Genomic DNA, 27,318 nt, shown 5'->3' on the forward strand with positions numbered 1-27,318 from the left:
CGAGTAGTCCCAGCTACTCAGGAGGCTGAGGCAGGAGAATGGCGTGAACCCGGGAGGCAGAGCTTGCAGTGAGCCGAGATTGCGCCACTGCACTCCAGCCTGGGCGACAGGGTGAGACTCTGTCTCAAAAAAATAAAAAATAAAAAAGAAGGAAAGACTGAAGATGCAAGTGGCAACGATGAAATCAATTGGGAAGGATATCCTAGGAAAAGTTAGGGCACAAGATCCAAATCAAAGAGATAAGAGGCCCAGGACTGAGAGACACAGGCCTCATATTGACTTTGCTATGAGCTATTTTATCTGGGGCAAATCACTTAATCCTCTGAGTTTGTTGCCTTTTCTGTAAAATGAAGATAGAGCTTACATCATAAGATTATGATGTGTAAACAAAATAACATTTGTTAAATACCTGGCATATATAGTATACTACTATAAAATAAGTATATATTTATTGGATTATACAGAGAATATTTATATCCTTATAGAATATATGTAGGTACAGAAATGTATTGATTTCCTAGGGCTGTTATAACAAAGTGCCACAGACTGGGTGGCTTAAAATAACATAAATTTGTTCTTTCAAATTCAGGAGGCTAGAAGTCCAAAATCAAAGTGTCAGTAGTGTTGATTTTTGGAAACTCAGAGAATGATTTTGTTCCATGTCTCTCCCCTAACTTCTGGTGGTTGCTGGCTATCTTTGGCATTGGTTCCTTGGTTCACGGTAGCATAACTCTCATCTTTGCCTCTATCATCACAGAGCTCCTCCCCACCTGTCCCTGTGTGTCTCTGTCTCTTCTTTTTGCTATAAGGACAGCCGCCATATTGGATTTAGGACCCACCCTACTCCGGTATGACCTCAATCTTAACTGATTACATTTGCAATGACCCTGTTTCAAAATAAGGCCACATTTTGGGTTCCAGATGGACATAAATTTTATGGGGCACAATATTCAACCTCATACAAGAAATATATTGCTAACTTATCTTTTGTTTTATAATAGCTTCAATAGGCTTTTTTTTTTTTTTTTTTTTTTTTTTTTAAGAACTGGGATTGGGGCCTTAAAAGGGAGGATAGCAAAATGTTTGAGGGCTGAGATTATGGAATTTGAATCCCATCTATTCCTCTTCCAGTCATCTAGCCCTTGGAGGCTACACCTCTTTAGCTGTCAGTTTTCTCATCTGGTAAACAGGGAGTCATGATAGTTCAGAGTGTTTTGGGGAGGATTATGCGAAGTAACATATGCAACACACTTAACATAGGATTTGGCCCGGGGCACAGCGCTTGCCTCCCTCACAAAGGCTGTCTGTAGGGTAGAAGTCTAGGTTTGTGTTCCTGTAAACAAAGAAGATTCCTTGTTCTCTTATACTTGCAGGCTGAAAGTGCTGTTTGCAGAGCCAGTTGCATTGTTCTGACACTTTCCTACCAATATTTCTCCACACCTAGTTATTCAGTACTAAGATGAATGATTTATTGCTATTGTTGACTCACATTCCACAGAAATGCTGGATCACTTTTCATTGTACCTCCATGTCTAACATTTCAGTTGCTCATTGACTGTATAATCACTTTATTACTATACTCCAAAAGTCAACTATTTAAACAACATCTTTTTGTTTGTTTTTTTGAAAGAATAATTTTAAAACATGTAAATAAATCATGTGTAAATTTTCATGAGTTTAATACATAATCACTCTTTCAGGTAGAAAACCAGGTATTTTATCACATCTTTTTTCTTTTAATGAGAAAAATAATGTTCTATGTGGTTAGATGACTTAAATATAACAGTTTGCTCTGTCCTGATCAGTGGAGATATGTATCTTCCACAGCACTGGTGCATATTAGTGATATTCTAGGAATTCATTGTTGATCACCTGGTAATGAAATATAAAAATTTTAGTCAATATTTGCTCTCTGTGGTAGGTCTCTATCTTATCTATAAAGACTCACTACTAAACCTTTGAATAGACTTAAAACTTGGCCTGAAAATATAGTGCCAAAATCGATATTGATCTCTTATTGATTTAACATTCAACTTTGTTAGCATGCTGTTTTCCTGAGTGCTGTACTAAGAAGACTGGGGCGGGAAATGGGGAGGGATTTAAAAATCTGAATAAAGTCTTTGCCATTCTTAAGTCACTTGTATATCATGAGTTCAAACTCTACTGTATTCCATTGATTTTATGAAGCGATGTACAGCATGGTAAAGTAGGACCGTTTAACACTATGCTTGCAGTCCCCAAACAGGTCAATATATTCTCAAGACTTCAATAAAGTGAATTTAAGAATTTTTGTATGCCATCGCCTATTATAAACTCCATGCCTAACTAGACAGGCAGGGAAATTTATAGATTGACCTATAAAATCAAGACAAATTGTGCATTAAATTCAAACCTCAGGAAGCCCCAAGGTTATGTACCAACTACCTGAGTCTAAAGAAGCCAAATACAACAAAATTCCTAAAGGTTCAAAACAAATTACACATGCTTTAGAGCTAGTACTTTGGCTGTACTTGTGTTTCAAGGCATACCTATACTATTCTTTTGGCATTTTGCATTTTACCTAAAATATGTTCGATATGGCTGTTATAAATGGAATTTATTATACTTACATAATAAGTATAGTCATTTCCATTTATAACAGCTATATCTGATATATAAGGGAGCACTTGAAACAAAAAGAGATCTTGGTGCATGTGTGTAAAAGACAAGGCTAGACTGTTTTTGTGTTTTCTGAATTCACTGGGAGATGAACTAAGACTTGTTTTCTCCATCTCCAATTTCTGTGACTGTGGTATGTTAGCCTGGTATTCCACCACATATAAATTTTTAACCGAACACAGATTTCATGAGTTTGTGGCTTGCCTGAACTTCCTTTTTTAAAATCCTGGACATTTGCAGATGAAAATAATCTCTGTTACTTTTAAAACTGCACTTTACAAAATATTAATATAAATGTATATGTTTTGCAGATTTATTTCAAAACATTCTAAATTCCAAAAATCTTTACTGTTACAAACCCAATGAATTAGACAATTTGGGGAGTTCGTGTAAACAGGCACTACTTTGCAGTAAGTTTGGTAAAGATAAAGCATTTCAGCACATGTTCTGCCACAAAGCATTTGGGACTCTTATGTTAGAGCTTCAGAATTCCTTCTGAAAAAGACAAAAGAGAGACTTCCTGTCATTTCCACTGGTTTCTGCATGTGGGACCAATATGGGCAAAGTTTAAACAGATGCAAATGGTAAGGGGAGGAGGCAGTGTCACGTCTTGTTTTACGTATTTCTTCATATCCAGATTGAATTTAAGTCATTCTCTTCTTGGAGCTTTCGGAGTACACTTCCACTAAAGTTATAGCATGCTTGAATGGTTTATTTCACCAATATTTGCTTATGGAAATAAAGGGGAGTGGCCGAGGAGAAAGGAGAAGAGGAGTGGAGGAGGGGTTTGAGGCTGAGGGAGGCTCTGACCACAGCACAGAGCACCGGCAACTTTGTCTAATGTGATCATTAACCTTCCTGCAAAACACAGCTGGCAGTTCTCTGAGGTTTGTCATTAGAATGTGAAGACAGCCACACAGATATTGCACAGACTATTTACAGATCGTTTGGTTTACACTGAGAGTCATTGCTCCACTTTTGTGCGGTAGGAAAATGAGATTTCAGCAATTCCTTTTTGCATTTTTTATTTTTATTATGAGTCTTCTCCTTATCAGCGGACAGAGACCAGGTAGGCCTTTGATACATTTGTACAAGTAACTTGTTTTGCCTGTTTGCATCCCTGGGTCTCTGAGCATGATTGTGTTTATCTGAAAACCACTTAGGTGTGCTTGCAGTTAGTAGTATTGGGGATAAATGTGTAGGATTTTGAAAGTATGCTATCTATCCTGTTGGGTCTATTATTTCAATAGTTTAAAAACATCTGGACTTTGAAATGATAAGTATTTTACCACCATTTTTCCTAAATGCAAAGAAAATAGATCTCTAAGCTATTGCAGATTATGTTGTCTTTACAAGTAAAATGAAACAGAAGTGTTCGTCTATTCATTATAAAGGTAAATAAATGTATAGATTTTTACGTAAAATGCAAACTCCAAAGCAGTTTATTTAAAAAGTATGTTGCTGCCCAGAGTAGGGGCTGAATTAACATACAAAAAGCATAATGCAACAAAATGCAGATTAAATCTTAAAACAGGTCAATAGCTGTTATTTCTAATTATGTAACTAGGCATGTCACTTAAAACAAGTAAGTGCGGTTTTTATTATTATGCTTATATAGCTAAAAAGCATCAAAAATATGTATGGTAAAGATACATAATATTAATTTACTTGACATGTTTTCAAAGATGATATCAAGTATATTGTACTTAACCAACATTTAGTACACAAAAGTATTCTAATGTACTTTTACTTCAAAACCAAACAGCTAAGATTTCAAAGAACCAGTAAGTTTGAAAAAAAAAAAAAGAAAAGAAAGAAAAGAGAGAAAAGAAGAGAGAAAGAAAGAAAGAAACAGAAAAAAGAAAGAAAGAAAGAAAAAAATTAGAAAGTTAAAGTTTTCTGAACCACAAACCCAACTTTAAATAAAAAGGTGGTAATATTTACATCCAAATATGTTAAATTATTCACTTGATAATATACTTCTTCAGTTAGAACAGAAAATGATGCATCACTTGTTAAAAATTCAGACTTTGCTTTTTAGTGAATTAGAAGTTTGATCACTGCGAGTTTATTTCAAATGATGTCCCCTGGTCTGTGCTTTTACATAAGTAAGAAAAAAGTTCCAATTCAGCAACTCTGAGAAAGCAGCTTGATCCCTTCTCATTGTTTACAGCAGTCACTATTCAAACCATTTATACTTTTCGGAAATACAGAGTAGCTTTGACAATGTTCTTACAAAATATTTGTGATTAATTTACTACATAAAATAAAAGGTCTAGGAGCATTTAGGAAAAAATCATTCCAAAGGAGGAGGATATTACTATTAAGATGTTGCTATATTGCTTAACGATGGAGATAAAAAAAATAGGAGTAAAAGAAGATCTTGCTATTAACATTAACTGTTAGGAACACCCCCTGTGTATATGCATCACATTGGTTTTTAATTTTATAATCACATTTGAACAAATGGCAAATAACCACAATCTAGTTTGGCTACAAAATATGTTTGCATTGTCTAGATTAGACAACAATTAAGCCTCTGAAAAATGCTCCTAATACTTCTCTCTTCTTCCTTCAGTTAATTTGACCATGAGAAGAAAACTGCGCAAACACAATTGCCTTCAGAGGAGATGTATGCCTCTCCATTCACGAGTACCCTTCCCCTGAGGTATTTCTGACAGAAAATAGTTTCGCTACATTTAGGCAGTGTTCCAAATTAGATATACCAGAGAATGTTTCTTCACAGTTTGTAATATGTGATAATGGCTTATGGCAATGTCAAGACTTAAGAGATGCATACCAATAAATGAAAGAGTTAAATGAATGACACGAGTTTTGAGAATTGCTTTAATAGTTAAGGAAGAAAATTAGACAGATGAGGACAATGTAGGAAGATCTTGATAACTGTTGAATCTGAGTAACAGCTATATGGGGGCTAATATTATTGCGGATGTTATGCAGAACAAGCCGATTTCCCTATTAAGACCAGTGTGTATGAAAGTATTTGGATGTATTCACCCAACAGCCCCATACCAGCAATGAACTACCATCAATACTTCGGGGTTTCTTTTCCTCTCCTCCTCTCCTCCTCTCCTCCTCTCTCCTCTTACCTCTCCCCTCTCCCCCAGGGTCTTGCTCTGTCACCCAGGCTGGAGTGCAATGATGTGATCTCAGCTCATTGCAGCCTCAACCTCCCGGGCTCAAGTGATCCTCCCACCTCAGCCCCCCAAGTAGCTGGGACTACAGGCGTGCGCCACCACTCCTGGGTAATTTTTGTATTTTTTGTAGAGATGAGGGTTCCCCATTTTGCGCAGGCTGGTCTCGAACTCCTAGCCTCAAGTGATCCACCTGCCTTGGCCTTCCAAAGTGCTGGAATTTCAGATGTAAGCCACCACACTTCATATTCCTATTCAACTATTATTTGCCCTCAGGGTTTATTTATTTTTTTCTGAAAATATTTCTTTTAATAGATAAAGTAAACTTAACACTAATGAAATGGCAGCTTTCCAGCCTCACCAATAGTAGTGATCTTGATAGTCACATCTTAAGGATAAATTCTGGTAGAGTTTTGCTCCTCCCTTTTCTTGTTTTTACACTTGTTAAATAATGTTACACCACCACAATTACTGGTAATACTGCTTGAATCAGTTAACTTCAAACACTGTCCAAGTTTAAGTCACTTCATACTAAAAAATACACAGTTTGGCATTCCACTGTAAGTATTTCAAGCTCATTAATTCATTTAAGATATAGCTTCCTTAAAAAATGCCACAGAAATATCCCTCATCTGGTTAACATACACAGGCAATGGCTAAATTAGCTTATTCAGTTGGCCTGCAGAGTAGCTTTTACGGTTCCATTCATTCAGTGGAAAGAACAGTTGCTGTATCTATTGTTTAATGCATGCTTTCCAAACCAGGGGAAAGCCCTGTAGTAGAAAATTAAATGAAGGAGGAGCAATTTCATAATAAACATTTGTCAAAAGGATTGAGACAAAAATGTCAAGTTCTCTATGTCTATATCTATAACAAATTAATCTTTGTTATCAAAATATGAAAAATAGCTTTGGTGGAGGAATCCAGAAAGATACAGTAGGAGGTTTCTGAGAAGCCAATTAATGGTGATTGAAACATGCTTTAAAAAGATTTTCTGTGTTAAAATATCCTTTGGTGTGTGTTGATAATGCTTCCAGCAGAGCATTTCAGTGTCATGTATGAAATAATGGTAAAAATCTGTGCTTAAGAGGAATAGAGACACCCCAGATTTTTCCAGCACTCCTTCATAAATAACAAAGAGGAGAGGACACATTTCACAATAGCAAGAGAATTCCTGCATGTACAAAGAAAGATACCTTGCAAAATATAAACACAAGTCTTTAGATAGCCACATATTATCCTCAAATCACATACCATAAAAACCAGTGTTACAAGTAAGCATGAATAGTGAAATTTGAATTTTTAAAGTTGAGGGAAATTTTGACTTACAAATCAAGTTTGTAAACCAAAGGGAAATTTAATTAAAGCTATGCAAACTACTTAATAATAGCAACTCTTTACAAAAGTTGGCTGAGAGCTTATAAAACTGCTTGGGTGACAGCATCCATTTTCTCAGTTTTAGACTCATTCTACATTTCAGCTACAGTTCTTTGAAGAATGTTTAAAAGTCACCTGTTGGAATCTACTGTAAGAGTTAATGTAAGATAAACATTAGAAAATTTTTCAAGACCTTGCTCAACCAGCACTATAATAACAAGTGCTACCTTCAGATCTGATAACATAATTCTCACTGTCCTAAATACTTTCCCATTTTTTATATGTTTTGCAACAAAGGCATTTTGATAACTGGGTAAATGTACTGTAAACCTAGGTAGTGGACTCTAAGGCAAAACACCCCTTTCACTTCTTCCCCTCTAATTTTTTGGATGCTTTAGATAAAATCACATGTGGTTATTTGATCAGTTAGGATCAAGTAAGACTTTGTAAAAGGATAGGTAAGGTAAACAAGTGGCTTCGAAAGTCTTCCAGATTAACCCTTTATTACAGTGTTCAGACCTTTAGCTCTTTTAATAGGAATGTCATATTATCTTTACTCTGTCCATTTTTCCAGCTCCTAGGGTCATCCTCAATGATCCCAGCCTATGCAACTGAATTAATTACACAGAAAAATATATGCTGGATGCCGTTCATTTCCTTGATTTTTTTTCTCAGAAATATTTTGGCATCACCTTCAGTCCTAAGTGATTTAGAGTGAAGGAGAGCAAGAGAAGGGGTGTCAGGAAATGCAAGTCTACAGGTTAATGTGAGGGCCCTAGAGTGGAAAATGAGGTCACGACTTAAGACTGGAATGACTTCTCCCTTCCAACAGTAAAATCTCAGCACATCAATGCTTTTATTTATAAGTATGTACTCTAAGGCCAGGTCCAGTGGCTCATGCCTATAATCCCAGCACTTTGGGAGGCAGAGGTAGGTGGATTGCTTGAGTGCAGGAGTTCAAGACCAGCCTGGACAACATGATTAAACCTTGTCTCTACCAAAAAAAAAAAAAGTTAGCCAGGCATGGTGGTGTGTGCCTCTAGTCCTAGCTACTTGGGGGGCTGAGGCCTCCAGGGAGGATCATTTGAGCCCAGGAGTTTGAGGCTGCAGTGAGCTATGATTGTGCACTCCAGCCTAGACTCTGTCTCTAAAACATTACTTACTTACTATGTACTCTAGATAACTACATACTCCGTCAATACATACTCTACTAGCTTTTTTTTTTTAATTTATTTTTATTTTTTGAGATGGAGTTTTCACTCTTGTTGCCCAGGCTGGAGTGCAATAGTGCCATCTCAGCTCACCGGAGCCTCCACCTTCCAGGTTCTAGCGATTCTCCTGCCTCAGCCTCCCGAGTAGCTGGGATTACAGGCATGCACCACCATACTCGGCTAATTTTGTATTTTTAGTAGAGACAGGGTTTCTCCATGTTGGTCAGGTTGGTCTTGAACTCCCGACCTCAGGTGATCTGCCCCCCTTGGCCTCCCAAAGTGCTGGGATTACAGGCATGAGCCACTGCGCCTGGTCTAGCTAGCTTTTTAATAACAATTGTAATACGTCTTCATGGTGTAGAATATATTTCTAACAGTATGGAAGAATGTAAAGTCAAAAGTACAAGTTCCCCATCCTACCCTATTGCCCATATTCATGTTCCAGAGGTAATGACTATAAATATATTTTTGGAAAAAGTGTCTTTTAATACATTATTATTATTATTATTATTATTATTAATTTTATTATTATTATACTTTAAGTTTTAGGGTACATGTGCACAACGTGCAGGTTTGTTACATATGTATACATGTGCTATGTTAGTGTGCTGCACCCATTAACTCATCATTTAGCATTAGGTATATCTCCTAATGCTATCCCTCCCCCCTCCCCCCACCCCACAACAGTCCCTGGTGTGTGATGTTCCCCTTCCTGTGTCCATGTGTTCTCATTGTTCAATTCCCACCTATGAGCGAGAAGATGCGGTGTTTGGTTTTTTGTCCTTGCGATAGTTTGCTGAGAATGATGGTTTCCAGCTTCATCCATGTCCCTACAAAGGACATGAACTCATCATTTTTTATGGCTGCATGGTATTCCATGGTGTTAATACATTATTTTTAATTGAGTCCTACTGATACTCTCTTGTCACCCTCACTTGGTATTCAAGCTTTGCTTCTAGTTTCCTATTTTCTGTCTTATTCTTACCCCCTTAAAGTCATGGGCATCTGACCCCCTTAACCAAACGTGCCCTGCTTCCCAACTCTTCCTGCAATTGTCCTAGCATCTTCATCCTTCTCACTCCATTCTCTCCACCTCTTGGGTTTAAGTGAAACCCAATTCTGCTTTCAGCATAGAATCTCTACTTTCGTGGAGCACTTCATCTCCAACTTTAGCTGGGCTCTCTGGGAAGAACTCTTCTGCACTTCATATTCCTATTCAACTATTATTTCAAACTAATAACCTCTAGTTTCTTTACACTTCTCAATCTCCTCTTCCAACTCACAGCAAAAGATAATTCCTCTTACTTCGTGGTGAAATAGGAGGTCATTAAGCCTCAAAATCCAACCTCGCCCTCAAACTACAGACATCTACATCTACAATGCTTCTTTTATGTTCCCTTCCTAGTCTTTTTTTTTTTTTTGAGACAGGATCTCATTCTGTCACCCAGGCTGGGTGCCATGGCGTGATCATAGTTCACTGTATCCTCAAAGTCTCAGGCTCAAGTTATCCTCCTGCCTCAGCCTTCCAAGTATCTGACAGTACCGGTGTGTGCCACCATGCTTGGCTAATTTTAAGATTTTTTGTAGAGACAGGGTCTAACTTTGTTTCCAGGCTGGTCTTGACCTTCTGGGCTCAAGCAATCCTCTTACCTTGGCCTCCGAAAGTGCTGGGATTACAGGCATGAGCCACTGTGTGTGGCCCCTAGTCTTTCAATAAAAAATACCTCTCAAGTATGGGTAATCTCCCTACACCTCAAGGACCTTGATCTAGCAATTATACTCTCTTGCTCCCCCAGAATGTTCAATATGTCAACACTGATCTATTTTGTCTTAAAAAAAAAAAAAAAAAAAAGACAGAAAGATGAAAGAGACAAAGACAGAAAGAAAGAGGAAGAGAAGAAATAAAAAGAAGAGAGAAAGAAGACAGAAAGAGAGGAAGAGAAGAAAGAGAAGGGAAGAAAAAAGGAAAGAAACAGGGAAAGAAGGAGAGAAGGAAAGAAAGAAAGAAAGAAAGGAAGAAAGAAAGAAAGAAAGAAAGAAAGAAAGAAAGGAAGAAAGAAAGAAAGAAAGAAAGAAAGAAAGAAAGAAAGAAAGAAAGAAAGAAAGGAGAAGAGAAAGAAAGGAGAGAAGAAAGAAACAAAGAGAGAGGGAAAGAAGAAAGAAAAAGAGGAAGGAAGAGAAGGAAAGAAAGAAGAGTTCCACCATTGACTCCATAGTGCTCTCTAGCGACCAGCCCATGTTCTCTTCATCTCTTCAAAGCCACACTTTTTGAAAAGGCAGCTGTTTTCTTTCCTCCCAACTATTTTCAACACATTGTTCCCCTTTTCCTTCTGCAGAAGGTCCATTATGACTTCCTTCTTCTGAATCCAGTGAATGTGTTTCAGTCCTGATCTCAGTTATCCCGCTGTAGGTCAAATGGAACACAAAATAATAACAATAATTTGACAAAAAACACCTTACGATATATACCTTTCCAGTTTCATCTGTTACCTTATTCTTTCCCCCTTGCCTGTCCCAGAGGAGATAAGAGTTAAGACTGTGTTTGGACCTACTAGATTCAAGCTCTGGCCACACAGCTCACTCTCTGGTGATCATTGTTGGTAAGTCATTTATTCTCTCTGAGCTTCCCTCCACTTCCAGATCTGTAAGATGGAACTTGTTATGGCCCTAATCCTATCATAACAATACTTGGCACACAGTAAGTGCTAAATAAATAGTAGTTAGACTTATTATTACTTTAAAATCAGTCCATTCTTCACCTCTTAACTGTTCTTCAAGCTATGCTTTTACCTCAAATGTATATTTTTTCACTTTTTTTCTCAGTATCATTCATCCTTTAGGAAACCTTCTCTGATTTTAATACCCCTACTAGTTACAATAGATATGCCCAGTTTTGCTCTCAGAGCACTAGTTACATACTTCTGTTAAAGTCCTTAACGCCTGGCATTAGAAAGTGTTAACTGACTATAGTCCTCCCCTCTTCCCTCTGCATGCTGTAAATTCCCTGAAGGCCGAGGGTAGGTTTTATTTATCTTTGTATCTTCAGCCAAAAAAAAGTGCCTGCAATACAGCAGGCACTTCATAAGTGTTTTTGCTTGTTTGTTTGTTTTGTTTTGTTTTTGAGACGGAGTCTTGCTCTGTCGCCCAGGCTGGAGTGCAGTGGTGTGATCTCAGCTCACTGCAGCCTCCGCCTTTTGGGCTCAAGCAATTCTCCTGCCTCAGCCTCCCAAGTAGCTGGCATTACAGGTTTGCACCACCACACTCAGCTAATTTGGGTATTTTTAGTAGAAACAGGGTTTCACCATGTTGGCCAGGTTGGTCTCGAACTCCTGACTTCAAGTGATCTGCCCGCCTCGGCCTCCCAAAGTGCTAGGGTTACAGGTGTGATCCATCATGCCCAGCCTCATAATGTTGCTAAAAGAAGTAAAATAGGCTGGGTGTGGTGGCTCACACCTATAATCCCAGCACTTTGGGAGGTCAAGGCGGGCAGATCGCTTGAGGTCGGGAGTTCGAGACCAGCCTGACCAACACGGTGAAATGCCATCTCTACTGAAAATACAAAAATTAACCAGGTCTCATGTTGGGCACCTGTAATCCCAGCTGCTCAGGAAGCTGAGGCAGGAGAATCACTTGAACCCAGGAGGCGGAGGTTGCAGACAGCCAAGATCACGCCATTGCACTCCAGCCTGGGTGACAGAGCGAGACCATGTCTCAAAAAAAAAAAGAAGATGAAATGAAATGAAGCTTTTATTTATTATCTTTTAATTTAAGATCATAAATTTAAGACTTGTTCTCACTAGACACACACACATTTTCAGATTTATTTTCTAATATTTCTAGGATGGAACTATGATTTTCTATCTCTGTGGTGGAGATATTTCCTCTTCTAGGAATTTCTTCTCTCATCAAGTCCAAACTCTCTCCCTCCTTGAGAATTCTCATAAATCCTGTTTTCCTCATGACGACCACCCTAATTCAGTTAGTTTAAAATAATCTTCATCCTCCTAACAATCACAGCACTTTTAGTAGTAGGCTTTTAAAGCCATCTATCACATTCGACTTTGTTTCTTTAGATTTTTATCAGTATTGAAATATGAGCTCCTTGAAGACAAGATTTAGCCCCTAAAGCTTAAGGTACAAACCTTTGCTTAATGTGAATGGCCCAACAACTGCCTTAAATATGGGGCATTCCTGTGTGGGCTGAAATATCTGCAGGACATATTGCATAAAGCTAAATGAAATATAGAAAATTACTCTTTTCTAAATTAATCACAGCCCAGTGTCCAAAGGTCATGCTTGGAGGAAATCCCTAATGTCCCTAATTTACTGATGAGATTAAACTTTTCTGTAAAGATTATGATGCCAGCCAGCCACAGTGGCTCACACTTGTAAACCCAGCACTTTGGGAGCCTGAGGTGGGAGGATCTTTTAAGACCAGGAGTTTGAGATCAGCCTGGGCAACACAGCAAGACACTGTCTCTACAAAAAAATACATTAGCTGGCGTGATGGTGCATACCTGTAGTTCCAGCTACTCAGGAGGCTGAGGTGGGAGGATTGCTTGAGCCTAGGGGTTGAGGCTGTAGTGAGCTGTGATCATACCACTGCACTCCAGCCTGAGAGACAGAGTGAGACTCCATCTAAAAAAAAAAAAAGATTATGATGCCTTAATGATGAATATATTTACTTATACACTTATATATCAATACATAAATATAGTGATGTTTATATTATAAACATTTGTTACAATAATTGTATATTCCTCTGAACAAAGTATGTATACAATGTTCTAGAGTTTCAAAGTTTTCTTTTCTTTTCTTTTCTTTTCTTTTTTGAGACAGAGTTTCAGTCTTGTTGCCTAGGCTGGAGTGTAGTGCAGTGGCACAATCTCGGCTCACTGCACCTTCCACCTCCCAGGTTCAAGCAGTTCTCCTGGCTCAGCCTCCCAAGTAGCTGGGATTACAGGCACCTGCCACCACGCCTGGCTAATTTTTTTGTATTTTTAGTAGAGACGGGGTTTCACCATGTTGGCTGGGCGGGTCTCAAACTCTTGACCTCAGGTGATCTTCCCACCTCAGCCTCATAAAGTGCTGGGATTACAGGCATGAGCCACTGCGGCCGGCCAGTTTTCTTCATTTTAAAAACTGATTTCTCCTTACAAAATGTGTAACAATTCTTTCCATAGATAGCTAAACTAGCTGCTCTCTACCATGTTGTTCAGGAATCTAAAATTTCTTTTCAGCATAAATCCCATCTAATCCATTCCCCCCCTTACCCACCCCCATCTTCCTCTTCCTTCTTGGTATTACGGAAGGCATGGCCAATCCTTCATATGTGCTGTGGGTCCCCTTCTCTCCCTAAGATTTCTTAGGAATTTCAAGCTGCACTTATACCTTTACCTCTCTGGATCATCGTGTCAACTTGAAAGTTTAAATGGTGATAAGCCTATATCCTAAAACAAAAAAAACACACATATACTCATCCACATACCCCTCAGTCAATGCTCTCGTGATTTTTCTGTACTCGTTGTCCAATTCATTATTTTGTATTCACATCTAAATTCACTTTAATCTGTCTTACATCTCCATTAGAATTATCCTTATCTTACTAAATTTTTTTTTTTTTTTGAGATGGAGTTTCTCTCTTGTCACCCAGGCTGGATTGCAATGGTTCCATCTCAGCTCACTGCAACCTCTGCCTCCTGGGTTCAAGCAATTCTCCTGCCTCAGCCTCCTGAGTAGCTGGGATTACAGGCATGCGCCACCACGCCCAGCTAATTTTTGTATTTTTAGTAGAGACAGGATTTCACCATGTTGGCCAGGCTGGTCTCGAACTCCTGACCTCAGGTGATCCATCTGCCTCGGACTTCCAAAGTACTGGGATTACAGGCTTGAGCCACTGTGCCCGGTCTGATCTTTCTAAATTAATTGACAAATTTTAGTCTTCTTCCTGATTTCACAGCAGAATTTAGCAGCTGGCTACTTGGCCTGCAAAAGTCCCTTCCATTCAATTCCAGGGCACCATACTTATTTCCACTAAGTTCTCAGCCAACCCTCTGCCTCCTAAACAGGCTGTTGTACCCTGCAAGGTATAATAAAATGTATCTCTACTCTCTCCTGCTCTGTTTTATCCATTCCTTTAGCTTACCTCTTTACACTTAATTATCATACTCCTGAGGAAAAAAAGAAAAAAAGAAGATAACCACTCAAATGAATCAAGCCAGGGCTATTTATTCAGAGTTTACACAGCAAGGGAGTCAGCCAGCATCTCTTGAGTTTGGCAGAGGACCAAGACAGGCAGAGAATCAGGAAAGCTTCATTGTGAGAAACAGAGAAGGCTTTAGGTATGATGTGACTGGAGATTGTTGGCATGGGAAAGCTGAAGGCAGGCTATCTAGAAGCATGATATCCTATTTAATTTGGGGAGTATATGTGGTTTTCTTCAGTTAGTCCTAAGCTAGAATCAGGGGAAGAGGGATAAAAAGGAAACTGGTAGTTCTTGACCATCTGGGACCAGCTGCTGCAGAGGTTGTGATTCGGCTTCCTGGGCTGGTTGCTGCAGCTTGTGGGTCAAAGCATTAATATAGGATCTGGCCATCATACACTTGTACATATTCAGTCTCCCATTTCCCAATTTGTCACCAGTTCACATCACACAAGCTCAGCTACCCTTTACCTTGCAGCAACCTTCACACCTCCACTTTTGCTTCTCTTTTATCCATTCTTCGTATTATGGCTTCTATACTGCTTAAGGTCCTTTAGTGATTTCTCATTACTCTTACAATTGAAATAAAATTCTGAATGTAAACCACAAAAGCACTTCTCTGTGAGTTTGTCAAATATGTCATGTTCCTTACCACTTCAGGGCTTTTACACATTATTTCCTCCGCCTAGACGTGCTTTTTTCCTACTCTTCACCTTTTTCCTACTCAATGAAAATTTTGATTAAATGTCACTTCACTTGAGAATGTGTGTGTGTGTGTGTACCATATATAACTTCTTTTTTTTTTGAGACAGAGTTTTGCTCTTGTTGCCCAGGCTGGAGTGCAATGACGTGATCTCGCCTCACTGCTAGATCTGCCTCCCGGGTTCAAGCGATTCTCCTGCCTCAGCCCCCCAATAACTTCTTTTATTACACTGGCCAAAGTAACCTTGGTGAGGGTGGGGTGGGAGTGGGGATGAGGGTGGGGGATATGTGGGGGCTTGGAGTTCTTTAGGTATCACATTTCATTTATGTCAAAATTGTACTGGAGTGTAGTTCAATTTTATACTTAGTCTTCACATTTTTTTCTAATAGCAACATTTTTATATATACAAAAATTATATGTGTATAAATATGACATATATACACATTATTTAAACATATGAAATCCATTTACTGCTTTGTCTTTTACTTAGCATCTAAGTGACATTTAATCTAATTTACTTTAATATGTGTATAAATATGACATATATACACATTATTTAAACACATATGAAATCCATTTACTGCGTTTATCTTTTACTTAGATGTATTTATTTGTACATATGAAAACAGTAAGTTATTTTTATTTTCATTTTACTTTAAGTTTCAGAATACATGTGTAGAACGCACAGGTTTGTTACATAGGTAAACATGTGCCATGGTGGTTTCCTGCACCTATCAACCGTCACCTAGGTATTGAGAGACAGTCATTTTGAATGACACTGTAGTCCAGTCGGCCCTCTATATCTGTGGGTTTTTCATTAAATCAGCCAATGGCAGATTGAAAATATTCAGGAAAAAAAACAGAATGGCAGTATCTGTACTGAACATGTTCAAACTTTTTTCCTTGTCTTTATTCCCTAAACAATACAGTATAACAACTATTTACGTACCATTTATATTGTATTAGGTATTATAAGTAATCTGCAAACAATTTAAAGTATACAGAAGGCTGAAGGTAATTTATATGCAAATACTACACCATTTTATATAAGGGACTTCAGCATCCATGGATTTTGGTATCCAAGGGAAATCCTAGAACCAGTTCCCAGGGATACTGAGGGATGATTGCATTTCACTGTATGGATAGCCTTAATTTATTTATCTTGACTTTATTGATCAATATGTTTTGTAGTATTTATTTATGCTATTTTGAACAACATTGCAGTGAACTGGCATGCATACGTATTTGAACATATGTACACTTATTTTCTTGCAAAATACTCCTAGAAGTGGAATTATGAGGTCATGCATGTTTAATTTTTTTCAGATATCATTTATACACCAGACAATCCACCCATTTAAGGTGTACAATTTAATGGCTTTTACTATATTCCTAAGTTGTGCAACCATCACCATGATCAATTTTAGAACATTTTCATCATCCCATAAAGAAACCCCATTCTGATTAGCAAGCACTCCTCATTTCTCCCCAGCTGTTCAGTCCTAGACAACCACTAACCTACTTTCTGTCTCTATAGATTTCCCTATTCTAGATATCCCATATAAATGAATTCTTGTGATATGTAGTCTTTGTAATTAGCTTTTTTCACTTAATGTTTTCAGGGCCCATCCCTGTAGTAGCATGTATCAGTACTCCACTCCAATTTACGACTGAATACAATTCCATGATATGGAAAAATCACATTTTGTTTGTCCAGTCACCTATTGATGAACATTTGGGTTATTCTGGCTGTTTGGCTAATATGAATCATTCTGCTGTGAACATTAGTGTATAAGTTTTTGTTGGAACATATGTTTTCAGTTCTCTGGGAATTAAAAGAGACGAATTGTTGGGTCATATTGTTATGCTATGTGTAACTCATTGAGGAACTGCCAAACTGTTTTTCACAGTAGTGGCATCATTTCACATTCTCACCAGCAGTATACATGGGTTTTAATTTCTCCACATACTTGCTAACACTTGTTGTTATAGCTGTCCTAGAGGGTGTGAAGTGACAACTTATTGTGGTTTTGATTTGCATTTCCATAATGACTAAAATGTTGAGCATCTTTTCATGTGCTTATTGGATATTTGTGTCTCTTTGGAGAAATGGCTATTCAAATCCTTTGCCCATTTTTCAGTTGGATTATTTGTCTTTATATCATTGAGCTGTAAGATATATATATGTGTGTGTATATATTCTGAATACAGGGCCCTTATCTGAAATATGATGTGCAAATATTTTCTTCCATTCTGTGGATGTCTTTTTTTGGTATTGTCCTTGGAGCAAAAAAGTTTTTAATTTTATTGACATCAAATTAGTCTATGTTTTCTTTGGTAGCTTGTTCTTTAGATATTATGTATTTAAAAAATAATCGAAGGTCACAAAGATTTACATTTACTTTGTCAATTTCTGCAAAGAGCCATCTGGTATTTGCATAGGGATAGTTTTAAATCTATAGATCAATGTAACAAGTATTGCCATTTTGACAAAATTAAGTCTTCCAATCCATGAAATGGAATGTATTTCTCTTTGTTCAGGTCTACTTTAATTGTTTTTGTAGTATTCAGAGTACAAGTTTGTACTTTCTTTGTTAAATTTATTCTAAGTATTTTATTCTTTTGATGCTATTGCAAATGGAATTTTCTTAATTTCATTTTTGAATTGTCCATTGCTAATGTATAGACATATGATTGATTTTTATTGATCTTATATCCTGAAATCTTAATAAAATTATTGATTAATTCTCATAGGTTTTTCAGAAGGTTCCTTAGGATTTGCTGTGTACAAGCTCACGTACAAGATCACCTGCAAATTGAGATAGTTTCTTCTTCCTTTCTAATCTGGGTTTCTTTTTTCTTTTCTTGCCTAAGTGCCCTGATAAGAACCTCCAAAGTAGTTCAAGCAAACATGTTTGTCTTATTCTTGGTCCCAGATTTAGTCTTTCATCTATTAAGTATTATGTTAGTTATGGGTCTTTGTAGATGACCTTTATCAGATTGAGAAAGTTCTTTTTCTATTGCAAGATTGATGAATGTTGTTATTATGAAGGGAGGATGTTTGTTTTGGTCACCTTCTTTTTCTGTATCTAAATTATCATGTGTGGCCAGATGTGGTGGCTCACGCCTGTAATTCCAGCACTTCGGGAGGCTGAGGGGGGCAGATTGCTTGAGTCAGGGAGTTTGAGGCCAGCCTGGGCAATATAGCAAAACCCCATCTCTGCAAAAAATACAAATAATTAGCCAAGCAGATATGGTGGCATGCACCTACGGTCCCAGCTACTCAGGAAGCTGAAGTGAAAGAATCGCCTGATCCCAGGCCAAGGAAGTCAAGGCTGATTGAGCTGTGATCAAACCACTGCATTCTAGCCTGAGCAATGGAGTGTGACCCTGTCTCAAAAGAAAAAAAATACAGAAAACCAAATATATATTCACACACACATATATATGTATATATATTATCATGTGTTATGTGTTTTGTCTCTTATTCTATTGATACTATGCATCACATTAAATGATTTTCAGATGTTAAATTAACATTGTATTTCCGAGGTAAATCCCACTAAATCATAATGTTCTTCATATGTTGCTGAATTTAGATTGCTAGTATTTTGCTGAGGATTTTTACAGCTACATTCATAAGAAATATTGGTCTGCACTTTTCTTATGATGTCTTTTTCTGATTTTGGTATTGGGTAACCATAAAATGACGTGGGAAGTGTTTTCTCCTCTTCTAAATTTTGGAAAAGTTTGGGGAAAATTGATACTAATTATTCTTTAATTGATTTATAGGATTCACCAGTGAAGCCATGTGGTTCTTTTTGGAAAGTTTCTTAATTGCTAATTCGATCTTTTTTCTTGCTATATATCCATTTCAGATTTTTATTTCTTTTTGAGTCAGTTTTGGTAATTTGTGTCTTTCTAGGAATTTGTCTATTTTATCTAAGTTATCAAATTTGTTGGCACACAGTTGTTTATACTATTTTCTTATAGTTATTTTTTGTTTCTGTAAGGTTAGTAGTGATGTTCCCTCTTTCATTTCAGAGTAGTAGTTTGAGTCTTTTCTCTTTTATTCTTGGTCAGTCTAAATAAAGTTCATCAATTTTGTTGCTATTTCCAAAGAAACAACTTTGGTTTTGTTGATTTTTGCTATGGTTTTTCCATTCTCCAGTTCATTCGTTTCTGCTGTAATCATTATTATTTCCTTGCTTCTGCCTGATTTAGGTTTTGTTTGCTCTTCCATATTTAGGGTCTTAAGTGAAATGTTAGGTATTCAGTTGGGATCTTTCTTCTCTTTTACTATAGATGTTTATAGGTATAAATTTCTCTTCAAGTGCTACTTTAGCTGTATTCCCTAAATATTCATTGTCATTCATCTCAAAATACTCTCTTATTTTCCTTCTGAGTCTTCTTTGAGTTACTGGTTGTTTAGAAGTGTGTTGTTCATTTCCATATATTTGAGAATTTCTCAAATTTCTTTTGTTATTGATTTCTAATTTGATTCCATTGTTGAATCATCTATTTTTCCTTTCAATTCTGCCAGATTTTGCTTCATGTATTTTAGGGCTCTAAGTATATATATCTTCATAATTGTTCTATCTTCCTCAGTTGACCCTTTTAGCATTATAAATGTCATTCTTTGTCTCTAGTAACAATTTTTGTCTTAATTTTTAAAACTATGACATTGTTAGTATATTCACTTCAGCTCTCTTATACTTGCTGCTTGCATGATATCTCTTTTTCCATCCTTTGACTTTCAATCTATTTTTGACTTTGAATCAGAAATATGCCTTTGCAAAGAACTATGGTTAATCATGTTTTTTGTTTGTTTGTTTGTTTACCCCGTCTGACACAATCTGCCTTTTGAATGGATTATTTAGTAAGTTCATGTTTAATTTTATTATTTATATGGTTGAACTTACGCAATTTTATTTTTTCTTTTCTATATGTCCCATGTCTTTTTTTGTTCCTCTCTTCCTCTTCTACTGCTTTCTTTGCATTAAATGAATATTTTCTTGGGTTTGTTTTTTGGTCACGAAAAAAAAAACAATAAAAGGAAAGAAAAAATAAGAATATTGTGCAGTATAACATTTTAATTTATTTAACAATTTTTTGGCTGGGCGTAGTGCCTCACACCTATAATCTCAGCACTTTGGGAGGCCGAGGCAGGCGGATCACTTGAGATCAGGAGTTCAAGACTAGCCTGGCCAACATGGCAAAACCGTGGCTCTACTAAAAATACAAAAAAATTAGCCGGGTGTCGTGGCGCACGCCTGTAATCCCAGCTACTTGGGAGGCTGAGGCAGGAGAATCATTTGAACCCAGGAAGTGAAGGTTGTGGTGAGCCAAGATCGTGCCACTGTGCTTCAACCTGGGCGACAAACATGTATATATTGTAAGTTTGATAAGCAAAAAAAATCCATCTCATTTTCATCTATTTTTTACAAAACACACACATATATATTTTTTCTTTTCTTTTCTTCTTCTTTTTTTTTTTTTTTTTTGAGAGAGTCTTGGCCAGGCTGGTCTCAAACTCCTGGGCTTAAGCAATCCACCTGCCTCGGCTTCCCAAAGTGCCAGGATTATAGGCATGAGCCACCATGCCCAGCCACACATATATTTTTTCGAGATGAGCTCTTGCTATGTTTTCCAGGCTGGTTTTAAACTTCTGTGCTGAAGCCTTCCTGTCACCTCAGCCTCCCCCGTAGGTGTGAGCCATCATGCCTGGCCCCATTTCATTTTTATGTTCAAATTTAGGCAATCCGAGTTGAGAGAAATGATTCCAGAAGAGGTATCTCTATATTTGTATTGCTAAATTAGTCATAGTTAACACCCCACTATGACTGTGAGATGTGAAGTGAAAGTGAAATGTGAAGGAGGTGGAAGCTTCCAGAAATGAAGCAAGAAGCAGCCTTCATGTCTTCAGGAGGGGTCCCAAAAGAAACTACCTAGGGAAACATTGACACCAGTGGCGCACACCTGTAATCCTAGCTATTCAGGAGGCTGGGGCATGAGAATCACTTGAACTCAGAGGCAGAGGTTGCAGTGAGCTGAGACTGTGCCACTGCACTCCAGCCTGGGCAACAGAGTGAGACTCTGTCTCAAAAAGTAAATAAAATAAAAGTTTAAATTCAGCCTTTTAAAGACACACAGGTGCTGCATTTCTATTGGAAGGTAAGAATATATAAAGTTGCTTTCAGCACTGATAAACACTGATAAACTTCCATAACTCATTATTAAAAAAAAATTAGGCATGTGTTTATTGGTGTGCTGGATAGTATTTCTTTGATGTATTTGTTTCTCCCTTGCCTCTCAAATATAGATCTCTCTAGCTAACTTTACTGGATCTATCAGAAGAAGAAGAGGAGTGAAGGAAAGACACCCAGCCACACAAAAGAACTTCATGATGCCAACAGCGTGATTGCTTAGAAGTTCCTACACAAAAAAAGGATCATTTGAAAGCACCTGGAATGGTTGATTAGCTTCACAGGATTTTATTCTTCTTGGCTTCTATTTGGAGGGAAAATAACATAAATTCAAAAGGATTCCAATCTGAAGCCCAAATCATTTGCCTACATAACAAAAATATCTCATCTTTTCCTGCACATTATTATTCTTTTATGGGTTAAAAAGAAAAATACCTTTTAGTGTCTTAGAACTCTCTCATGGTAAAAAGTGCAAGAATTTAAAATGTTGCTTTCATATTCCTATAATTCTCCAAAAGTATTAAATTTGTATATGTTTGAGTGATTTTCTAAAAACTGCTCAACCTGAAATCAATTGCATTGACCATTTGGCTTCACACAATAGGGAGAAAATAATTGGTTCATTGATTATATAGAGAGAAAGACTAAGAAAAGCTACTAATTGCTACCAATTTTATGATAAGCTTTAAGGTTTATGAAAGTATGTTTTTTTATTTAATGAGTAATGTCCATTTGAAGTTGAAAGAAAACATGAAATCCTAATTGTAGTTCATTTTATGTTCAAATGAAACCATTGTTTTTGTTTTTGTTTTGAAACAGAGTCTCACTCTGTTGCCCAAGGTGGAGTGAAGTGGCACGCTTTTGTCTCACTGCAACCTCCACCTCCCGAGTTCAAGTGATTCTCGTGCCTCAACCTCCCAATTATAGGCTGGCATTACAGGTGTGCACCACTACACCCAGCTAATTCTTGTATTTTTTGTAGAGATGAGGTTTTACCCTGTTGCCCAGGCTGGTCTTGAACTCAGGCTGGAACCATTCATTTTTTAACCTTTCTCATCATGTAATTATAGGAACCCAATGTTTGATTTCCTTTGAAGTTTTGTTATGTCCTTTATTATTTTGTATAGATAATTACTTTAAAAGTCTTACTTAAAGTCGACATCTAAAATACAGTTATGCCAATGAAGTCCCACTCAGGGTGATATCTGTATCTAAAAGATGAGTGCTCATCATCCTATTAGGCTTTGTCTTGGTGGTGTTCATCCTGAGATGCTGAGACATGGAAATAAAAAATCAGAAGGAATTTAGGGATATGATTACTCAAAAAAGAAACCATCCTGTCTAAATTTGAATTGTGTTGATAACTAGGTGTTCCCCAGATGCTAAGATGTTCTTAATTTGTATTTATTGAAGGATTGTTAGCTTAGTGCCACAAAATTTTTCTTACTTTATGTTAATTCCAGATAAGAAATTTACAAGTTTATATCTTTTTTTTTTTCTTTTTTTTAAGATGAGATCTGGCTCTATCACCCAGGCTAAAGTGCAGTGGCATGATCTAGGCTCACTCCCTGGCTCAAGCGATCCTTCCACCTCAGCCTCCCAAGTACCTGGGACTACAGGAACTCACTGCCACACCTGACTAATTTTTGTATTTTTTTGTAGAGATGGAGTATCGCCATGTTGCCCAGGTTGGTCTCAAACTCAGGCTGGTGAGCTCAAGTGATCCGCCTCCTTGGCCTCCCAAAATACTGGAATTACAGGCATATGCCACCATGCTGGGCCACAAGTTTATATCTGGAGTAGAAGTTTTACTTTGTAAATATTATAAAGTAGAAGAAACCATAAACCATTTTGCTAAAATGAAAGGTTGGGGTTAATATAAATGTAATTTTAAATAGAAAATCTGACAACACTGTGGAGTTTGTCTTCCTTTCAAAGCTTATTAAAAGTGTCTTTGCGGATGAATGGTACTTTCCACAAGTGCATTTGAGTAGAAACACAACCTATTCTCAGATATATTTATGTTTAAAACATGTACTTGTTTGTATATTTTGTACTGAAAAAAGAAAACACTTTATAGTCAAGATACATCTCATTCAATACAAGTCTAAACTCTTTCAAGTACAAATTCACATATTCACAGAAAAAATTACTAATCAGTTTTACTATTGTAAAGTAATGAAATGGTTATACATTTCTTAATTGTTCAGTAAAACACTCAATGATTTGCATGTCTGGCTGTCCTTACTTTGTATAAGAAATGTTCAGTGTTGAGTATAGCATGGTAGAAATGTTCCTGATACCTGTCTCTCTTTCCAGTGTTTGTTCCTATTAATTGAGGCATTTAAGACTGAACAGCCTCGATACATCCCTTACCACTGCAGATCTTTTACATAATTCATGATGATCAGAGCAAGGGCAAAGATTCTCTCCAAGTCTACCAAAACACAATAACCAGTGGCACATATGCTTGTTGACATACCAGAACAGGTCCTTGACAAACAGCTATCTTTTATTCACCGGGAGGTAAATGAGACCAGAGGGGTGCCAAATCTGTGTTCTTTAAACTTAACAATTTTTATGGGTTGGTATTCTTTTAATTATCTTTCTTGGAGATAGAGTCTCACTCTATTGCCCAGGCAGGAGCGCAGTGGCATGCTTCCAGCTCACTGCAACCTCCATCTCCCAGGTTCAAGCGATTCTGGTGCTTCAGCCTCCCGAGCAGCTGGGATTACAGGCACCTGCCACCATGTCTGGCTAATTTTTGTATTTTTATTAGAGACGGGGTTTCACCACGTTGGCCAGGCTGGTCCCGAACTCCTGACCTCAAGTGATTCGCCAGCCTCGGCCTCCCAAAATGCTGGGATTACAGGCGTGAGCCACTGCACCCAGCCTAATTATTTTTGTATTAAAAGTTCTTTGTGGCCAGGCGTGGTGGCTCACACCTGTAATCCCAGCACTTTGGGAGGCCGAGGATGGTGGATCACCTGAGGTCAGGAGTTCGAGACCAGCCTGACCAACATGGAGAAACCCCATCTCTACTAAAAATACAAAAATTAGCCGGGCGTGGTGTCGGGTGCCTGTAATTCCAGCTACTCGGGAGGCTGAGGCAGGAGAATTGCTTGAACCTGGGAGGAAGAGGTTGCAGTGAGTCAAGATCACGCCATTGCACTCCAGCCTGGGCAACAAGAGCAAAACTCTGCCTCAAAAAAAAAAAAAGTTATTTGTAATTTCTAACATTTTCAGAACACAAAGGAAAAGACTTTTTACAGAGCTTGATCAAGATGGTTAAGGGGATCAGTAGTAATGGTGCCACCCCAATTTGGATCCCAGGGGTGAGTCAGTGAATAGACCAGATGGAGGGTGGTGGACCAAAGAAAATTGTAAAGGCTGATCCCTTCTTTCATGTTTTGCCCTTCTTACAGCTTCCTTTGAGGAAAGAAAATCATTGTTTGCTGTACATTTGATCAGAAGAAAAAAGAAAAACTGAAATTAGTGAAGTCAGTGAAGTCTTCGGTCCCATCCTGAATCATTTTTACCCTCTGTTTAGGGACAGGTCTAGAACGAGTGAGCACAAAACTGAAGAGTGTGCCAAAAATCTCAGCAATCAAGATAACATTTGAACTCCATTTTTGAAAAAAATAAAAACTAACACCCACGAAAAATACATGATGAATAAAACATCAAAATTTTAGATAAACACAGGATATCAGGAGTGAGTGTGGTGGCTCACTCACCCAAAGTGTAATCCCAGCACTTTGGGAATCTAACACAGGAGGATTGCTTGAAGCAAAGAGTTAGAGACCAGCCTCTGCAACATAGCAAGTCTTCGTCTCTAAAACAAAATAATTAGCCAGGCATGGTGGCGCATGCCTGTAGTCTAAGCTACCAGGGAGGCTGAAGTGGGAGAATCACTTGAGCCTAGGAGTTGAAGGCTACAGTCAGTTGTGATCACCACTGCATTCTAGCCTGGGCAACAGGAAGACGCTGTTGAAAGGAAGAGAGAGGACCAGGTGCGGTGGCCCACACCTGTAATCCCAGCACTTTGGGAGGCCAAGGCAGTTAGATCACTTGAGATCAGGCATTCGAGACCAATCTGGCCAACATGGTGAAACTCCGTTTCTACTGAAAACACAAAAATTAGCCAGGCGTGATGGTGCATGCCTGCAGTCCCAGCTACTCAGGAGGCTGAGGCAGGAGAATCTCTTGAACCCAGGAGGATGAGGTTGCAGTGAGCCAAGATTGCACTACTGCACTGTGGCCTGGGCAACAAAGCAAGACTCTGTCAAGAAAGAGAAAGAAAGAAAGAGAGAGAGAGCAGGAGGGAGGGAGGGAGAGAGAGAGAGAGAGAGAGAAAGGAAAGAAAAGAAAGAAAGAAAGAAAGAGGAAGGAAGGAAAGAGAGAAAGAGAGAGGGAGGGAGGGAGAGAGAGAAAGAAAGAAAGAGAGAAAGAAAGAAAGAAAGAAAGAAAGGAAAGAAAGAGAAAGAGAGAGAGGGAGGGAGGGAGAGAGAGAGAGAGAAAGAAAGAAAGAAAGAGAAGGAAAGAAAGAAAGAAAAAGAAAGAAAGAAAGAAAGAAAGAAAGAAAGAAAAAGAAAGAAAGAGGGAAAGAAAAGAAAAACAGTTAAACCATGTTAGAGCCTTTCGCAAAAGGAAAAATCACTAATTTGAATCCCATCAGTAACAAGAGCCTTGTCTAGGCATATTGGGCCCGAGTTTCAGCCCTGTGTTTCCTCCCTTCATTCTCACTTCCCAAAATGACCTCACTCCCCAAACTCCATGTCTGTAAATGATTTTCCACTCTTGGCTTCCACTTGCCAAAGTGTTCATGGAAAGAAGACCAGATTCTAGCCCTGGCTTCTTATATATCTAAACTCTCATTTCACTATAAATCATATTATTGGATTCCAAGGAGTAAGACAGGTCAAGTGAGGTTGATGATTTGAGGCTCTGGCCCCTGTCAACTGCTCTGCAGAAAAGTATTATTAATCCCATCTGGAAGTCGGCCAACTGATTGTACACTAGGAATTCACAAGGACTATCCACACCATCTCTTGATTCTGAACACTTTTAGAATTACTACAACACTCCCTATTTTTGTAAGTGTTCTCTTAATACCTCATATCAGCTTGGTTTTGTGGCACTTGCCATGTAAGTAACTTTATTCTAGTCTTCAGGCTGGGCGCAGTGGCTCGTGCCTGTAATCCAGCACTTTGGGAGGCTGAGGCAGGAGGATCACTCAAGTCCAGGAGTTCAAGACCAGCCTGGGCAACATAGCAATACCTTATCTCTGTAGAAAAATAGAAAAAATTAGCCAGGTGTGGTGACACACACGCATGGTCCCAAGCTACTGGAGTTCGAGGCTGCAATGAGCCATAATTGTGCCACTGCACTCCAGCCTGGGAGACAGAGCAACACCTTGTCTCAAACAAACAAACAAAAAGTCTTCAATAGGTGAGAGTAAAAGAATATTGTGGGTCATGCTGATGTGGGAGAGACTAAGCTCATAGGGGGACATGAGAGGTGGTGGTGCCATCTTGGGAGTGGCAAAGGCGAGGTCCCCATGTTGATGTAGTCCAGTGGGCCCTGGGCACAAGCACGGCTTTCTTTTGGGGATCTTGGGGCTCATCGCGAGTATAGAGGACTCTACATTCCGGGGTGGGTGAATGAATAATGTGCGTCTCGGCCACGGGACATCTCAGAAAGCCCTGGGCTGCGTTGTAAAGGGGCTTGTGGGGCAGCCCCTATATTGGCAGACGTTTTGGGAAGATTGGAAATTTTGATCTCTGGCCACTCTATTGGAAAAATG

The 27,318-nt window shown here is 38.2% G+C and overlaps 1 protein-coding gene and 1 long non-coding RNA gene across 4 annotated transcripts; one reads left to right on the top strand and one right to left on the bottom strand.

Annotated features, from left to right (window-relative positions):
* Positions 1-1,715: 1,715 nt before the first annotated feature.
* LOC134758370 (uncharacterized) lies at positions 1,716-22,761 on the bottom strand. Its single transcript, XR_010133530.1, has 2 exons — positions 22,662-22,761; positions 1,716-1,872 (listed from the first exon to the last, which is right to left on the bottom strand). It is a non-coding gene; the product is annotated as an uncharacterized lncRNA (long non-coding RNA).
* APELA (apelin receptor early endogenous ligand) lies at positions 3,310-25,818 on the top strand. 3 transcript variants are annotated; one of them, XM_019024937.4, is made up of 3 exons: positions 3,310-3,727; positions 5,237-5,326; positions 21,629-23,424. In XM_019024937.4, the coding sequence occupies exons 1-2, from the start codon at positions 3,652-3,654 to the stop codon at positions 5,323-5,325; spliced, it is 165 nt and encodes a 54-aa protein (XP_018880482.1). In that variant the 5' UTR covers positions 3,310-3,651; the 3' UTR covers position 5,326; positions 21,629-23,424. The 3 variants fall into 3 exon arrangements, with proteins under 3 accessions (XP_018880482.1, XP_018880483.1, XP_018880484.1); XM_019024938.4 differs by lacking the exon at positions 21,629-23,424 and adding an exon at positions 24,938-25,818 and having other exon boundaries at positions 3,329-3,727; XM_019024939.4 differs by having other exon boundaries at positions 3,329-3,727; positions 23,023-23,424.
* Positions 25,819-27,318: the final 1,500 nt, after the last annotated feature.

The sequence above is a fragment of the Gorilla gorilla genome, chromosome 3 (genome assembly GCF_029281585.2).
Source record: "Gorilla gorilla gorilla isolate KB3781 chromosome 3, NHGRI_mGorGor1-v2.1_pri, whole genome shotgun sequence".
Classification (NCBI taxonomy): domain Eukaryota; kingdom Metazoa; phylum Chordata; class Mammalia; order Primates; family Hominidae; genus Gorilla; species Gorilla gorilla.

Bases quoted from the DNA above. Each gene is read 5' to 3' on its own strand.
- APELA (XM_019024937.4), top strand. From the start codon at position 3,652: ATGAGATTTCAGCAATTCCTTTTTGCATTTTTTATTTTTATTATGAGT. The intron at 3,728-5,236 runs GTAGGCCTTTGA...TTCTTCCTTCAG, and splicing joins TATCAGCGGACAGAGACCAG to TTAATTTGACCATGAGAAGA.